This window comes from Periplaneta americana, chromosome 3 (assembly GCF_040183065.1).
Source record: "Periplaneta americana isolate PAMFEO1 chromosome 3, P.americana_PAMFEO1_priV1, whole genome shotgun sequence".
Classification (NCBI taxonomy): domain Eukaryota; kingdom Metazoa; phylum Arthropoda; class Insecta; order Blattodea; family Blattidae; genus Periplaneta; species Periplaneta americana.
In genome coordinates this window covers 116,014,427-116,033,286 of record NC_091119.1, presented here as the reverse complement: position 1 = coordinate 116,033,286, position 18,860 = coordinate 116,014,427, and the positions used below count along the sequence as shown (strand labels likewise).

Below are 18,860 nucleotides of genomic sequence, written 5' to 3'. Positions count from 1 at the left end.
TTACTTCCTTCACAGCCCCAGTCATTGAACCTGAAAATCCTTGGAAGAACTACGTTGCTCCTTAGTGCGTCTGCAGGTCCATAGGACCTTCTTAGGAAAACATCTGTTTCTTCTTACTACAAGGTATATAGCTAATTACACTGATTATTTGTCCTATACCAGTATATTAGTTCGATAGCCAATAATAACTCGGATGCAATATACTTCAGTCTTGTGACAGATGCTTGCATTTTTTTACACCAAATGTTGCCAAATTGTAGACCTATGTAATAATAACATAACATTTGTATGTTCCAATGACTTACACATACAGTAATTTACTATAAAACTTCTCACTCTATTGATAATTTTTTTCGTCTTCTTGCAGTAGCTTTCATTCTCGCTTTCTCGCTTCATCTCCTAGTTGTCTGACCCTTCAACAAGTGGGCATTAACACATTAGACAGTTGTTTCGCTCTTCTGTCACACCATTCACTAGTCCTACAATTTATTGAACTACTACTTTAACTCAACCAGGTTAATCAATTACAAATATCAAGTAGGGCTAACTAATTACCATGGCCTAACCCTTACTTGATCAAATGGATATAGTAACCACTTCTTCACGAGTTCTGGGCTTCAGAAATGAATAATATTGCGATACATCTATATATACAAAGTCTTTCATAAATAATTGATCACTCGGAGAATTGACAGATTTTGATGATTTTTTATGTGTTTTACATCTGTGGTAGTAGGAACCTTTTTTGGGGCGAGTCGGTCACAAATGTGCCCGCCATAAGGCGCCACTTTTCATGTAGGTAGTGAAAAATAAAAAAAAATCATTATTAAATTGAAAATTTAGACTAATTTTCAGGAAAAACAAAAATAGTGATATAAACGGGTAATGTACAGATTACAGTAAACGTGCACTAAGTATGGTCCACAGTTTTCAACATCTGTGCTACCCTGAAGGATAAAACGAATCGTCTTCTAGTGCATAATCGAAAGCATGTCAAGTGTGACAATTTGTATCGTGTGCACGATCCTTTTCATGAGTTCAGGGATATACAATAGTTCGTGGTTTATTTGCATACGCATGGTCCTTAATAAGTCCCTATAAAAATGTCCAAATGAGTTAGGTCTGGAGACCTCGGAGGACAAGGGATTTTTCTTTTTAGTAGCAGAGATAAACGCCGAGCGAGATTTTGTTCGTCTGTTCCACGTCAACAATGTGTTGATGCACAAGGTGTCAAGTCACCAGATATAGCTTACCAACAGCAAATGCACACTACGCATGGAAAGTGACGCTTCTAGCGGGCATATTTGTGATTAGATTGCCTGTACGGTATCAGAAAATATTTCCATTGACAAGGTTATTATAACATTTATAACATCCCAGAACCAACCCTGTCGATAAAATTTTCGAGTGAAAGATAGTAGGTTATACAGTGCTTATACAGTGTGCAGCATATACAATTTACCTGCATTGTAACCGGTCGTAATGCGCATTTTTAGAGGGATATCTGAAACGGATAGAAAACAGTTCGGTGGTGATTTAGGCCTGCAGTCATACAAATAATGCGCCAGTAAGAGGTAATAAAAACACGAAGTTCTATCAAAGCACATTTTGAGAATGATGTTCATCTTTCTGGATGCAGGAATCACATCGATGTAGAAAATTCTGAAAAATCTTCTACAACTCTGTATTTGCGATTTCACACAGAACTCGTCTCATTTCATTCTCCAGCTCTTCAAGAGTATGTGGATTATTCAGGTACACTTTCCGTTTTTAATTCCCCACAGATAAAAATCACAAACATTTAAATCCGGGGAACAAGCTGGCTAACATCCGCTACTAATTACGCGATCATCAACCATTTTTCGAATGTTTCTAACGATATAGCTATTGTATAGAAGGCTAAAGCTTGTGGGTGAGGTGATGATGCGAGATTATGACGAAGATAAGGAAAGACTGTTTCAAATAATATTTGTTTATTAACAGTAAGAAAAAGGTAGATATTTTCCCTTGGTTCAAGAAGTAGGGGAAAGGGTGTTTCGACAGAAATTAGTAATGTATGAATTCGTCCTTAGACCTCGATGTGAGGAGAGCTACGATGTATGATAGTAATATTGGGGTGAGAGAGAGGCAGGAGTGACGGGAGTGCCTAGGGTGAAGACAAAGTCGGCTTGCCCTGATGTAGTACCATGTGGGAGAACGAGGTATCGATGGAATCAGGTAGACGGTTAGTTCTCGCGATCGAGGGATGTAACAAGCCGTAGCTCGCAGCTTTCCGGCGCCAGGAGTGGGGAAACGGTAGACTCTATTGCATAAATGGACACAATTTTCAGTTACGTGAGGCACTCGATTTCAAATAGTTTGTTTACTAAGAGAGCAGACTGCAGAGTAGGATGGGAAATATAAACTCGACCTTATCGTAATCGTTAAGGTGGTCAGTGGGGATTATTATTAGAAAAGCGTCTGGTTAACTTGAGACTCTCGAAAACTTTTATTTAATTTGAGCAAATTAATTCGGCAGCTTTAATCATAAACCTCTTTACTGTTTCTCCGTCGCTGAATTGATTTAAATCACAGGCGAGAAATTGCGTAACTAGCCAATAATATTCCATCACGTTATCTACGTTTACTGTCTTGAATATTCTGGTGTTTATCAAGATTACTTAATAGATTTGCACGTTCTCGACCTAAAATAATTTCAGAAAATCATATTTCGTTTTCTACGCACATTTGATATTTTTTTATAAATTTCTTTTGGAAATAATACATACAAACAACATTTAGGCCTAATTCCTCATACCTTTTAATGCAGCGTGTTTAAGGTATAACGTCGTATTTAGTATACTATGCAAATGTTAAGATCGTAAAATTTTCTTCGGAATAGTACGAAAAAATAACATTTAATTTGTCTTACCTTCTAATTCAGCATGTTCTTTATGACATAAGGAGTAATGTCGTTGTATATTAAATTTATTAATGCCTACTTAATAGGATTTTCGAGCATAAGATACATCGTATGTTCTCCCCTTCTAAACAGCAAAAAAAAAAAAAAAAAAAAAACTCTTCCTGCCATTTCTCATGAAATAATCGTTTTCTAACGCGTACACACTGCTTTGTTAATGCCATTATGCCACCACTGATATTGCTTATGAAAGTGATATGGAACCTGCCCACGACTAGGAGCTACATGAGGGAGGAAGGGGGACTGTGAAGATGTCACTCAGAGCGATAAGCTCTGTGAAGGTCAGTGAGGCAAAAATTCTCAAGTGAGGCACGATGCCCATGTATGCTCTATTGTCAGAGCAGCGTAGTTCAGCTCGCGACTTAACGATTCTAGAGCGGTTTGAGGAGAGGTTTGGGGTTGAGGGAACAAGCCGGGATGAGCGTGGGGAGTCGGAGTCAGAAATGTTGTAGGAGAGAATGGTGAGGGATATAAGAGAAGTGGTTGGTTTGAAGGTGAGAGGAGTTCTGATCTGTTATCTTTTTCTTTTTTAATTGGAGAATTTAATTGAAGTGAATTTATTATGACAGGCAGAGTAACTATCTCATGCCCCCATGTTTTATATTGCTACCAGTGCACTTCATTAGAACCAGGTACCCAGCTTCGAAGTCATTAGCCTTGTGAACTTGCAGTATATTTATTTTCCCCTGTTATCATATTACAGGATTATGTAAGAAATTAGCAATTTCTTTGTGATAGTAGAAGAGAAAGAGTGAGGGAAGGGAAGTGGTCCGTGGTCCATTTCTATTAGGGCTCATCCCGACATTTGTCTTATTGCTCAAGGAAAACCACGGAAAAACCTTGAGCAGGATGAGATGTACTGACGACAAGCCAATTGGCTTCATTGGGGTAGGCCTATGTATATTCAGGAGGAAGGTTGGCTTTTAATCATAATTTAAAATACAAATACATTAAAAATCCATAAAAAATTATTTACAATAAAACATTTACAATACATCTAGGCAGCCAATAACGTGATGACCCTGAAACAGAGAAATAATATTATTAGTGCACTAGTATACTTATGTTTGTCTGTCGAGTCATGTTGTTGTTTAGTATTCAATTTCATTTGCGTCTTGTACGTTGTCGTTCCAAGCTAGAGGGTGGAGTACGCTCTTAGGTCTTTTATGTTTATCTAAAGCAGGGTTGTAGTTACCTAGGGAAGAAATTAATGGGTTGTTGCTGCTGTACAACATGGTGTACGTGCAGAAGGCTTGATTAGAAATGTATTCTTGAGTGGTCCAAATTTCGAGTTTTTCATGAATCAGTCTAATAGGTGTTACTCTGGGAAGTCCTGGAGGGCCTAATGAATCTTAAAATTTGTTTTGGGAAACCTGTAATTTTTTAAGAACTGTAATAGGTGCATGCCCCCAAGCAGGACAAGCATACAGTATTACTGACTTAATTAATGCTTTATACAAAATCAAGGCCGTGTGGGTGTTTAAATGTCTGCTTTTATTTAAAACTGGGTAAAGCTCCACCATTCTAGAATTGGCAAGTATTAGTTTCTGTTGTACGTGTTCTGGAAAAGTGAGCCGTCTGTCTAGTGTTACTCCGAGATATTTAACCGAAGTTCTCCACTCAATTTGTGATCCATTTGTAGCTAATTTTGTGTGATTTATTCCTGGTCTATTAAATTTATTTCTTCTGCTAAATAAGATAGCTTGTGTTTTCGATACGTTTAATTTAATTCTCCATCTGAGTAGCCAAGATTCAATGTCACAAAGGTGACTTCGTAATCTGTTAATGGCAACATTTGGCTTCCACGATGCCGTGAGAAATGCCGAATTGTCAGCGTAAAGCGCTAAAATACTATTATTGAAATTTGGATTAAAGGGTAGGTCATTAATATAGATTTTGAATAGTATCGGTCCCAGAATGCTGCCCTGAGGCACCCCAGCGTTAATACCTCGCGACGTGGAGTGCACGTCGTTCAGTTTAACCTGGAACGTTCTGCCCCGAATGTAATTGTCCAACAATTTTACTATTCGGTCATTTATTTTATTGTTAATTAAATTATATATCAAGCCCGCATGCCAAACTCTGTCAGAGGCTTGCGTATAATCTAGGAATACGGCTGCTACTGTCCGGTTTATATTAAAGGCTGTAGTAATGAATTCCGTTGTGCGAAGCAATTGCTGTGTGCACGAATAACCTGTGCGGATATATTTTTTTTTTAAATTGGGGTATTTAATTGAAGTGAATTTATTATTACGGTAGGCAGAGTAACTATCTCATGCCCCCATGTTTTATATTGCTACCTGTGCACTTCATTAGAACCAGGTACCCAGCCTCAAAGCCGTTAGCCCTGTGAACTTACAGTATATTTATTTTCTCCTATTATCATATTATGGGATTATCTAATAAACTAGCAATTTCTTTGTTATAGTAGAAGAGAAAGAGTGGGGGAAGGGAGGTGGTCCGTGGCCATTTCTTTTAGGGCTCATCCCGACATTTGTCTTATTGCTGAAGGGAAACGACGGAAAAACCTTGAGCAGAATGAGGTGTCGTGCTGACGACAAGCCAATTGGCTTCTGTAGGGACTGTATATGTTGAGGTGGGAGGTTGTCGTTTAATCATGATTTATAATACAAGTACAATAAGAAATACATAAAAATTATATACAAGAAAATATGTAAAATACATCTATGCAGCCAATAACGTGATGACCGTGAAACAGAGAAACAACATTATTAGTGCATTATAGATTTATGTCTGTCTGTAGAGTCAAGTGGTTGTTTAGTGTTCAAGTTGGTATTCGTCTTGTACGTTGTCGTTCCAAGCTAGAGGGTGGAGTACGCTCTTAGGTGTTTTATGTTTATCTAAAGCAGGGTTGTAGTTACCCAGGGAAGAAATTAGTGGGTTGTTGCTGCTGTACGACTTGGTGTACGTGCAGAAGGCTTGATTTGAGATATATTCTTGAATTTTCCAAATTTCTAGATCTTTATGAATTAATCTAATGCAGTAGGTGTTACTTCTAGGCAGTCCTGTAATGAATCATAAAAGTTTGTTTTGGAAAACCTGTAATTTTTTAAGAACTGTAATAAGTGCATGTCCCCAAGCAGGACAAGCATATAATATTACTGAGCTAATTAGTGTTCTATACAAAATCAATGCTGTATGTTTGTTTAAATGTCTGCTTTTATTTAAAATTGGGTACAGCTCCACCATTCTGGAATGGGCAAGTCTGAGTTTGTTGTACGTGTTCGAAAAACGTAAGCCGTCTGTCTAGTGTTACTCCAAGATATTTAACTGAAGTTTTCCACTCGTTTTGTGATCCATTTATAGCTAATTTTGTGTGATTTATTCCGGGTCTATTGAATTTATTTCTTCTGCTAAATATGATGGCTTGTGTTTTTGATATGTTTAATTTCATTCTCCATCTATGTAGCCAAGGTTCAATGTCACGTAGGTGATCTTGAAGTCTGTTAATGGCAACAGTTGGCTTCCATGATGCCGTAAGAAATGCCGAATCATCAGCGTATAGCGCTAAAATAATAACATTGAAATTTGGATTAAAGGGTAGATCATTAATATAGATTTGGAAAAGTATCGGTGCCATAATGCTGCCCTGGGGCACTCCAGCGTTAATACCTCGCGACGTGGAGTGCACGTCGTTCAGTTTAACCTGGAACGTTCTGCCCCGAATATAATTGTCCAACAGCTTCACTAGGCGGCAATTTAAATTATTGTTAATTAATTTGTGTATCAAGCCCGCATGCCATACTCTGTCAAAGGCGTGTGTATAATCTAGGAATATAGCCGCTACTGTTCGATTTAAATTGAAGGCAGTAGTAATGAATTCCGTTGTGCGCAGCAATTGCTGTGTGCACGAATGACCTGAACGGAATCGAAACTGTTCGTTTCGGATGAGATCATTGTTTCCGAGTTCGGATTTTAATCTTTTTGTATGATCTTTTCCGCAACTTTACCTAAAACATTTAGTAAACTAATGGGTCGATAATTACATGGATCAGATTTATTCTTTCCTGGCTTAGGAATTTGAATAATGTGCGAGTGTTTCCAAATGGTAGGAAAATAGCCTATCCGAAAGATAGCGTTTATGATACTTGTAAGCAATTTAAACGCTTTTGGGGATAGCTCTTTCAGTATTTCAGCCTGTATGCCATCGGGGCCAGGAGCTTTTTTATTTGGCAAGTGTCTAACTTGCCATTTTACCTCGTGAACACTAGCAGGACGGACCTGTGATGCGTCGTTGTTGTTGAGGTCCACGTTAAGTACGTAAGTAGTTGTGTCTTGTGTTATTTTGTCATGTATTTGTCTGTCATACAAGTCACCATGTGGATGGAAGGAGTTCTCGAGGACTTCCGCGAAAATCGTTGCTTTCTCCTCTGGACTATTATACGTTTTTTTTTTTATTTTTAGTGAGTTATTTTACGACGCTGTATCAACATCTAGGTTATTTAGCGTCTGAATGAAATGAAGGTGATAATGTCGGTGAAATGAGTCCAGCACCGAAAGTTACCCAGCATTTGCTCGTATTGGGTTGAGGGAAAACCCCGGAAAAAACCTCAACCAGGTAACTTGCCCCGACCGGGATTCGAACCCGGGCCACCTGGTTTCGCGGCCAGACGCGCTGACCGTTACGCCACAGGTGTGGACTATTATACGTTGTCCCATTGTGCTGGATGGGAGGGATGTCACTATATGGCTTAGTGAAGAACTTAGTAATTTTCCACACTTCGCTCATATTGTCGGTATCTAAATTACTAACTTTTTTAATCCAGGCTTGGATGATCTGATCGTTTATTTTCTGAGAAATTTCCCTTTTTAAACGATTCATCCATGGTCTTAGGCGAGGGTCCCGCGCGTTCTTTGCCAGGCGCGTCGACAGTCGTTTCTTTCCCTGATTAATTTTAAGGCCTCACGTGGATGCTCTAATTTCCCCGGAATTACCGACATAGATCCCTGTATAGCATTCGTTAGCATTTTAGCAGCATCTTCGATCTCAACAGATGACGTAGGAACTAAGTCATCTGTGAGAGCGTCCAACTTATCTCGAAAGAGTTCCCAGTCGGGTGCTTTGTAGAGTAGCACAGTTTTTGGAGGGGATAATTGTAGTTGCGCTCGAAACGTAATGATAACAGGTTTATGATCTGAATTTGCTAACGAATCATGTACCGAAATTTTGGTATGGAAATTTATATTTTTGAGTAATGCAATATCTAAAATGTCTGGTTGATGGTTAGCATTGTCTGGGATATGCGTGGGTGTACTCGGTGCAGAAACAACATAGTCACTCCTAAGGGAGTGGCGATAGAGCTTATTGTCACCCGAGTTGCCCACACGACAGCCCCAGACAGTGTATTTTGAATTTAAGTCTCCGCCGACTACCATCTTTCGCCCAGTATCCATGAGAATGTCAAGATCCCTAACCTTAAGTGATTGGGGTGGACTATATACAGCTATAAACGTTACAGGTTGATTTAAGATCTGTAAAGTTACAACGGTGGCTTCCAATTTTTCTCGTTGAGGGAGCAGTTGCTCATAATGAGGAATGGCAGTGCCCTCTCCCCTGACTGGCGCGTCCTGTCCTGGGTCGACTGAACGATCCGAGCGATAGATATATTTTGTAATTCGTAATTCTAAACTTATCGAAAGGGCGGAGATGGGTTTCCGATATGAGCGCGATTTTAATGTCTTTTTGTTTCTAAATAATGCCTAAGTTCGTTCCTATTCGCGTGTAGTCCCTGAGCGTTCCATATTAGGACGCGAAAATCACCATGGCGATTTCCTCGCGTTCCTTCTTCCACCGGCAGGTCTACGTAGTCTCGTCGGTGTGGCTATAGCCCTACTGATCGTCTGGGCTGCTTGGAACAGATAAGGATTTTCCCCCAGGTACGCGCTCATTTGTTCCAATATCTGGAACATCAGAGACAGCGTAAGCTGAGGGTCCCAAGTGACTGCCTGCCATTCGAAAGCATTCGCCCACTCTCGGTTTGTTTGAGGTGCTGGCGAGGCGGCCGCAACATGGCTAAAAGTCCGCCTGCTCTCATTGGGTCACCTATAGTCAGTAGACGTACCCGGTTGAGAGATGAGTATGAACACCTCTTCGTCAGCAGATTTCTCTTTGGCTGCTGGTTCTGTAGTGGTAAGGGGAACTTTGCTAGTAGCAACATGTGCTACAGCGCGCTTCCCTTTCTTACCTTTGTTCCCGGCAACCTGCCATACGCCTTCTGAGGGCGCGGCAGAATTTTTCGGGGAAGGAGCAGGTTCTGGTTCTGCGACCTGTGAGGGAAGCAGTACTGGAAAACTATCCAGGTTGTTAGCCGGAACAGGAGGGGGAGGGGGAAGTCGAGCAGTACCGGCAGTCTGATTCGTTATGCCATGCCTTTTCTGATGCAGGTTCTTATAGGCAATGTATTCCCTGCAACCTCTATATGTTGCATGATGTTCGCCCTGACAATTTACACACAAACGTGTGTAGTGCGCCGGCATCATGCACGCAGATGTTACGTGCTGTCCGGCGCATTGAACCGAGCTGGTGCTTTACACTGTCTAGCAGTGTGTCCGAATCTCCAGCAGTGGGTACACTGTGGAGGAGTGGGCCTTTGAAAATACTTTTCAACCCTTACAGATGTGAACAGTAGGTTAGTGAGGTCGAGAATCGATCTCGCCTTCTCATTATCATTGAGATGTATCTGAAACATCCCGTTCGGGGCTTTACGGTAGTTGTCATACATGACAACTGTGTTCCGCACAGGAAAACCTACCCGAATCAGTTCTTGTGTAACAGTGTTGGGGTTCGTCCTAGGATGAAGCTCCTTCACCACGGCCTTAATGACCTTCTCGTTTCTGGCTTCCAACAGATGGAAATGTAGATTGTACTGCTCGAGGAATTTAATTAGCGAGCTATAGTCACGTTGATTGTACTTCTTCACTCCGAATCCTGACATGAACCGCTTACAGTTAATGTCGATCGGATGATTCTCGTCACGGTACGTCATGAGCATAGTGACCGGGTCACCATTGTAATCATTCTCTATGATTACAGGAGGAATAGCGGTCATAAAGTCGTTGGCAGCGACTTCGGGATTAACCGTCTGTGGCTGAGTGGGTGAGCGTGTTGCAGCTGCATCCGTCTCGTTGATTGGTGGTGTAGATGGAGGCCGTATTTCAGGTCTCCTATCAGTATCATCAAGCTCCTCCTTGCTCTCGGGGTCTCGTGCGGATATCGAATCGAATCGAAAGAGGAGAATTGGGAGGACAAATTTGAAAGGTACGCAAAACGCGTCCTTGCAAGATGTTGGGGGCTGTAAGAAACTAAATATGTGAGCTCCAAGCCTGTTGGCCACTAGTCTCACTCCGGTTTACGCTGCTCCACTGAAGGAGTTCTAGAAAATTTTGAAGGGGAAAAGCCGAAAATGGACGTAACCTCTTAGGTACCACACACAGGATCACAGTGATCACAGGACGGGATGAGGTGGAAATGGCTGGTGTAAATCTGCACATTGAAATGAACTGCGTCATATCGCAGTACAGAAAGAGTCGTTTGTTTGCCGTTAGGATGGCAGGTGTTATCCTGCACATTGAAAGGGGCTGAGCCATTTCGCAGTGCAAGTGGAGTCGTGAAGACTCTGTCATCTGTTGTTCGATGACAAGGCAGATGAAGGCCGTCAGAAGCGCCGTGAAGTCTAAATCTGCAATTTGACGGGTTCCCTGTCCTTTCAAATTGCGACTAAATGAGTGACCTCGCACATTTAATAGGCAATATATAGATTCTGAACTAGGGCATTGCGTCGTTTGCTAAAAAAGGAGAATATATGGGGAAGGGCATATCGGCTGTGGCTTGTATCTTTATACGGTCAGCCGCGGCTCCGCCCCTCACGTGACCAGTGACGTCATGTTGGCGCGGACCAATAGGGAGAAAACATTTCCGCATTGTTTTGTCTACCTGGGTCCTACTGCTACCTGGTAGTCAAAACAGGTGACAGAACCCTCACACCACTGCAAGCAACACGTGGTGCCACTGGAGCTTAGCTACCCTCCTGACTCTGGCTGTTCAAGTTTTACCAGGGGAGAATTGACTACTGAATGTGACCAGCACCACCCACTTACGTAGGAAAGGAGAGCCAGTGAATGTGTGTCGAAGCTAAACTTTAAGCTTGAAAAATGAAAATGGCATGAAATCTAGATAGTTCCGCAGAGGGCATAAAAACAGATAGATACACAATAACATTACAAGATCAAAGTGTAAGTACTATGGTGGAAATGATTTTTTACGGCTTTATACTGGATGAATAAATAATCTCTTGACCAGTAAGCGGAAACTTGATTATTGGGTCGATGCGATCCGACGCGCTGCTTAAGGTGATAGTGTATTGTCGACGATTCGACAAACTACTGTACCAAATATTAGCAGATATTAGTAGCTAAACGGAATCTACTCCGAATTAAGCAAGGAGGTGCTGAAACCGTCTATCTTGTTCGAAATATTTGTGGCACCTGGTTAAGAAATGACGCATCATTTGCTGCGTTTCCCTTTGAAAAATGGAGACATGTTTTCTCAGAGGCTATTTTTCAGTTCTTCTAGGATACCGATATGTGGATTGTTTTTATACACTTTATAAACAGCAATGCCTAATATAAGAAATTATTAAATGTGAACCAACAATACCGTCAGCAATCTTCTTAATATATAAAAGTGAATGTGGGTATGTATGTATGTATGTATGTATGTATGTATGTATGTATGTATGTATGTATGTATGTATTGTGCCAGTGTGCCTGGGGACAACCCAGGAAAGGAATATAGATCTTAGCATACAGAGTTTTTGATTGCCCCTAACAATAATTATTTAAAGTAAAAGTCACCATCAAATTAACAATTTAATAACAAACAAAACAGAGTAGAGAGTATTATTAACAAATTACAAATATAACACGAAAGCGTGAAATGGAGAGATAACAATGATAATGATATGCATTGCGAAAGATAGACATCGTGTAGAATCCAAACGGTACCCACACTGGGTAAGAACCAACTCGGGTAAATATAATAAAGTTCAAAAGTCCAACCTCAAACTGACGCCGATGACGATCCACGTAACCAACATCGTCGCAGGCCGCATAACTATTACCTTAGGTCCAATCTTCCACACGAAGAATCTTCACTAATAACATAGCGGTATTAACAATTCTCTGCTGCTCAGAACTTAATAAATAACAGAGCTAACCAATGCTGTGTTTGTGATGAAATAGATGGTCACCAGGTCAATGCGAGTACAACATCAGATCGGCGTTCCATCAATAGTGAGTCCTCCATATAGTCGGCGATATTCCCGTTCACCTAGCCGGGCCATCCTCACAAGCTGCAGGCTGCTGACGAGTGCCGAAGCACAGGTCCCAGACCTGTTGTGTCTCTTTCCCTGCCGAGTGGGTTCTGCCTCAAGGCTGCCCGTAGCTGCTCCGCTAGGCAGCGCACTCCCTCTCTCATTCCCCAGTATCCAATCGGAGACGCCGGAATGGGGTGCACTAAAAAAATAAACAAAGACAATATAACCACCAACATATAAAAAAACATCCCTGCAGCATGTAACTATACCACAGTATACTTGCCTCGAAAACATGACGGCCTCTCTTCTTGGAATTGGTAATCCCTCATAAACCCCCATCCTCTACTCAACCCCTAGCTGCATGACAGAAATACAATAGATCCCAGCATTGCCAGGTATAGCAGTCATTGCCTCTGCCTGTCTCAGTGTCTTTTTAGACATTTGTCGACGTGTTGTTTTATACCGTTGTGCGCTTCAATATGTCTAATTTATTCCGGCCATGATTAATGAGTGATGGAGCAGATGATCCGCAGCCAGGCCTCCTGATTCACCTGAAGATCACGACAAGAACAAATAACACCGTCGAAGAAAATAGAATATCTTATTTGCAGATGAGCGTAGCTAAGAAAACAAAGGTGTTAAAATTGTGTCTAACGTTAGAAATTCTATCCATAGAGTAATCGAAAGTTGAGGCAGTTTGATAAGTACAAATCTTAATCACTTAACATCGGACGCAACCGGCGGAGTTGGTAATATATATTACACGTAATTGACAATACAACGAACACGTTTGCCTAAGAAAGAACCCTTGAATTATTTAGAGTGACAATTCAGAGCACTAGCGAAATATAATAATTCTAGTGGGATAGCAGATTTAAATATATTCTGACAGAAAAAATTTAACCAGGATTCTCTAGAGCGACATTTTGAAATTAGAAAATGATTATCTTGTGATGATTACCATAGACTTTCTACATCTGAACATTTTTCAATCTACATGCCGGTTAAAAAATGTGCTGTATTAAAGTGCTAATTATGAACTCCTAATTGAATCCAAGCACCTAACTTCTACTTCATTAAATATACATGTTTAATTATTAAATATTTTATTTTTAATAATAGCACTTTAGTCGTAATTAACGTAAAAGTTATTTCGGTAACAAAAGTACAGTATAATTCTACTTTGCATCTAGGCTACAACTTAATCTGATTTACAACTTTATTACATTTGTTTATTACGTTTCCACATCATAAGAGATTTCTAATCGAGCGTATGAGAAAGTAATGGATTTCATGGAAAAGTCGTTAATTTAATATTCTCCAATAAGTACCATAGAACTACTTAATACAGTGCTACCAAATTGTTTTAATTTTACAAAACACAAAATAGCTCAGGTATTTCAAAAGATCAAAACTTACATTAGCATAGATAGACTATAATATCGAAGCTTAATTTATGAGTCTTATTGCATTTAATATTTTTTGTTCCCCTGAATTACGTATGAAGCAGATGCAATTAATGTATTGACTAAATAGTAGATAAAAACTATTGGTGAAAATAAAGTGTGTCCTTTATTATATTACATTCTTTCTTGTGTATAAAAACTATGATTTCATGTCAATGCGTACTTTATAATGCCATACAAATGTTCAGTTTTGCAGTGCTGTACTTTTTTTTTTTTGCATATTTCTGGCTGAAGCCGGCACAATGTTCCATTTTTCGGTTAATTATTATATTTACTATTCAGGGTTGTGTTATATAACTCACAATTTGTTAATGTAGTAATATAATATTTTTAAAGAAGTACAATATTGTAACTAAGTACTCTACAATACATTCTTATCTAATGGGTTATTTTTAAAAACCTTTTGCATTCACTTGAATAGCGATCCTGAAACTGGGCACGGAAAACAGGGCTAGCGCCACTCGGCGACGAACCACTAAACTAGAGGAAGTAACGTCACTTTCTCTTTTTCCCGCTCTGGTAATATATTATTAATATACAAAAACAGTTCGGAAATTGTTCAAAGTGGCCTCCATTATTATCTAAACATTGAATACATCGTTCAAGCACTGACTTACATATTTTCTTGTTCAACCAAATCCTTTAAATGGTGTAGGTTTAATGGTTTTGTAGCATAAACCTTCAAATGCTGAGAGAAGAAATTATGATAGAATTAGACAATCATCCTATATATGAAGCAGTAAGAAACTACCTTGTCCTTCAATATCCTCCACCTTATTTGGCAGCAAGATAGTGCCCCACCTCACTACGGATTACAGGTCCGTGACATTTTGAATGGACATTTTGAAGAGTGGATAGGAAGGCTAGGGAAATTTGATTGGCCGCCGAGATCACCGGACCTCACGCCATGCGATTTTTCAATGTGGGGATATTGAAGAGCAATTTTTATGCTCAAAAGCCATTAAACGTACAGTATTTAAAGGATTTCATTGAACAAGAATTTTAAAACATTGTTAAAAATGGGGACTTGTTTAACAAGATATGTAAATCAGTGTGTGAAATGTCTTCAACATTTAGATAACACTGGGCAATTTCTGTAGAACAACAACTGTTCTTGTATATTAATAGTATAGCTGTTATTATTACACTGTGCATTTTCGGGTAAGTGACTTATGCCGCACTCTGTATATTAAAATCGTAGGGAAATACTATCTACAGAATACGGAATTGCACTGCCTTTCTTACTGTATGACATTTCGCTTAAATTCTTCTAGTACCTGCTATTTATTTTAGGAATATATAATTAACGTTCTTTTTAAACTCACTCATTGATATTTAAAATGTATATGAAATGTTATTTGAACGTAAATTGGCAATTTACAATAAATGATGAAATGCTGTAATCCTGAGAACTTCATTGTCAAACACATCAATCCGGTCACTACTTTTACAAAACGCCTAAAATTGGTCATCGCTTTTGTCAAACACATTCAACTGGTTATCACTTTTTCTAAATATATCAGGTTGTAATCATTTCTATCAAACTCGTCGAACTAGTAACGATTTTTTTCTTTTACTTGCGGCTAAATAACATTTTGAAGTCTGATTTTCCTCAGCAACAATTTCTTGGACGCTTTTCTGTCTTCTTTTTATGGGACACTCTCTTCCAGCAGTCTATAATTCGGCCAGTCGTTTGATAGTGTCTCGGAGATCAGCTAGCTGGCTGACAGTCAGATTTTTATTTATATTTAGTTCATCTATAGATAGGCCTATCAGTTCAGTGTGAGTCTTTTAAACTTCAATTGAGTTTAAGATTACACTGTGTTATACCATTATTTACTATACATTTCGTTTTTCAGTTCCACAGACAGAATTTTGGTGAAAATCGAGAGATGATTTTCCAAAATGTGGAATTTCAACCACCAAAGTGGCAGCCATTATTATAACTACAAGAATATACATACAGTATTCCGTTTTTGCTCCAATGGACTGTAACTATATGCTCACGTATGTTTGTATTGATGGTGGCATATATGTAAATAGCTCAGTAACAATAAATTATTTATACCAAAAGCAAACCCACTAGTTTGAATATCTGCGGTTACTCCTGTATGTTTGCAGCAGATGAGGATTTTCCAGTATCTTCACGCATAATAAAAATATTTCACGGCCCTCATAAGCAACATGATCCAGAGTTCGTCTGCAATTCATACAAAGAACAGTGCGTTGAATTGAAGAAAACATTTTTGGAATCATGACATAAGTTCATAGTTTTATTATTATTTTCCCTAGAAAAGTCAGTATTTTAATTACAGTACTTGTACAGTATTTGTGTAGTGTTGTATAACTTTCTGCATAGAGCCACAGAAACAAGAACTATACGCCACCAGGATCTTTCAACATTGAAAATATTGAAACTGGAACAATAATTCCTGGTAGTTGGAAGTCAGAAGCAGCACAATTTAACCTGTTGAGTGTAGGAAACTGAACATTCACATTCAAGATTAAGGATGTGCTAGTGAAGTTTGCTGATTCTTTGCAAGTGAGTTGAAAGTGTGCCATAGCAAAATCAGTATGAATGAAGCACAACCGTAATGTTTTTACAGCATGTTCCCATTTAATAAAATATTATATTACTGTGTTATGTGAAATATAACGCTGTATGAACTTAAACATGTAAATTGGCTGTAACGACCAAATAATAATGTTGACAATAATAAACCTTTGCTCGCGTTGAAATCCATGTTATTTAATGTATTCTAATGTTCCATGTATTCTATGAATTAAGAAGTATTTCAATTTGTTTATACTCGAATTAGTCTTACTTTGCTCAAATTTCAAATTTTCTACTCGAAACTATTCTCGAAGCTCATATATAATTTTTAATTTGTTTTTCTTTTGCACGTAAATTTGTGTGAAATTTGGAAGTTTGAAACTTGTCTTAGATTTATGTTCTTATATATTTTTGCCTCATGAAGTGGTGTACATTATTCCATCAATTAAACCGCTCACTGACTACTCCCTTCCATGATAAAAGGTATCAGTCATTTGATCCTATGAGTGCACTTTTCCGAAGACGACGCCAGCAGTGTTTTTATGACGCCCAAGAGCTGCCATGAAGAGCGATGGAACAGTTCCAGAAAGTCCGTCAGCCCAGATATAATTACATCAAACGAGTATTACGTTATCAATTCAGCCATCCATCATCATGGAGATATTTGAAATGGCACGAATGAAGCTGGCTGGATCATACAATTTGATTATTAGCAATTTCTTCGTCCCTAACCATGACAAGTAACTCCCTAATTTATTGATTACAATGCAAACGAAATAATATGGGGTACTCTGTATGGGTAGATCTGTAACACGTTATTGGCCAGTTCACAATTAATAACTTAGTAGCGTTAAGTTTAATAAGACTTACAATACAGACTGGGAACCATGTGGCAGTCACGTGATGCACATGTAAAATATCAATGCTCGTACATTCAAGATTAGTAGAACAGAGGCGAACTATTGCACAAAATATAAACAGCAAATTGTCTGACCGCAAACTAAATAATGCACATCCTGTGCAATCTTCAACTCTTTCGTGTTAAGCTACATATGGTTAATTACAGTGACGGTGCGTCAATAAGAGCACAAGAACACGTGAACATTTTCTTTCTGTTAATGCACAACTATTTTTATTATTTAATGTCAAATTGATTTAAGCTTACTGGGAATTATATCCGAATCGAGTAGTTGAAACTTCCCGTAACTTTCACAGTCTTCTCATATAAATTTGGCAACGTACGTTCACATGAAAGCCGTGATCTTTTCAAAAAAACTACACTACTTGACACGCATTCGCAGAATAAAATTATCTATTATATGACTCGTCAAGTACTGAAGAGCACAAGACGTTGAGTGAATATTGAATCTATCCTGCAGGTGTCAGGTGCGCGATGCGTTCTCGAAGTAGTAAATACTCTATATTTTAGTCTATAGGTGTCAGCATTTCTCACTGTCGTAGCTTTTACTTTGTATGGGTGTGTATACAGTGCTGCTACGTTAATGTAGTTGGTGAATTACTATACTCCACAGTACTTTAGTTAGTTATATGCGCCATGCTTTAATGGTATATTGTACAGAAGACAAACGTGGCGAACAAACTGAAATAAAATAATTGAGGTTTCATTATTTTATGGCTATTGTTATGGTTATTGTTGTTAATATATATTTTTAACTTATACACGATCCTTTTTCGATAGCGAGACGTTACAATCATGACATTTATATTAAACACACAGAATTAGTGAACACACGGAATATTTTATCACGAGCTGCCACTGGTTAGCTATTTGTTAGAAGGGCCAAAGTCCAGAAAGATAAATTTTACAGCAGAAATCAAAAATAGTTTTCTGTTTAATCTTTCAACTTCATTACTTTTTTATTTAATAACTCAAATGTCTGAAACATGTATTCGAGAATTTAATCAATCATGCCCTTAATAGGGACACATAAATGTCCTGGACGTAATCCCTTTAAAAATAATGTATTTTAAGTGGAAATGTCTTTTATTTTTTTATTTATTGTTTTTTTTTTTTAAATTTAACTCAAGCAAGTTTTGTATAAAAACAGGTCTTAACACACATTACTGTATATATAAACATAATTCTGGAGGTTATCGTGCCAATGCGAGAGGCTAAAGTCGTGAGCTAATTGAGTGTGACTGCGCATTATACGTGGAAATTGGTATGTGATTTCTAGTCGCGTCGCTGTTATTTCGGCGTGATTCCTCCTCTTTGTGTACACCTTAGAAAGTGAAAGCTCTATAAAGTCTAGGTGGTTATTATCGTTCGCCATTTTTGTTCTTTCGGTGCCGAGTTACCGGAAGATGAATCTATTTGCCGCACCGTTAAACATTATCATGTCGTAACTCCTATGATAATAAATCGACTCTCATAGGAGCTACGACATGATAATGTTTAACTGTTCAGCAAATAGCGTCCTCGTGTGCTTTCTTTTAACGCCAACGAAAGAACTGTTTATCGAGCCTTAGGTAGTGCATAAGGTCATCAGCAGCGAATGACAAGACTCACACGTTTAAATGTAGCC

At 38.7% G+C, this 18,860-nt stretch overlaps 1 protein-coding gene across 4 annotated transcripts in view; it reads left to right on the top strand.

The window, feature by feature from the left end:
• Window positions 1-16,502, top strand: part of LOC138696405 (fatty acid synthase-like) — a 260,583-nt gene extending 244,081 nt beyond the window's left edge. For all 4 annotated transcript variants that reach the window (XM_069821328.1, XM_069821325.1, XM_069821327.1 and 1 more), the window contains exons 37-38: window positions 16-123; window positions 15,620-16,502. In XM_069821328.1, the coding sequence (XP_069677429.1) occupies window positions 16-65 (50 nt within the window). In that variant the 3' untranslated portion in view covers window positions 66-123; window positions 15,620-16,502. The remainder of the gene's footprint in view (window positions 1-15; window positions 124-15,619) is intronic.
• The last annotated feature ends 2,358 nt before the right edge of the window (window positions 16,503-18,860 follow it).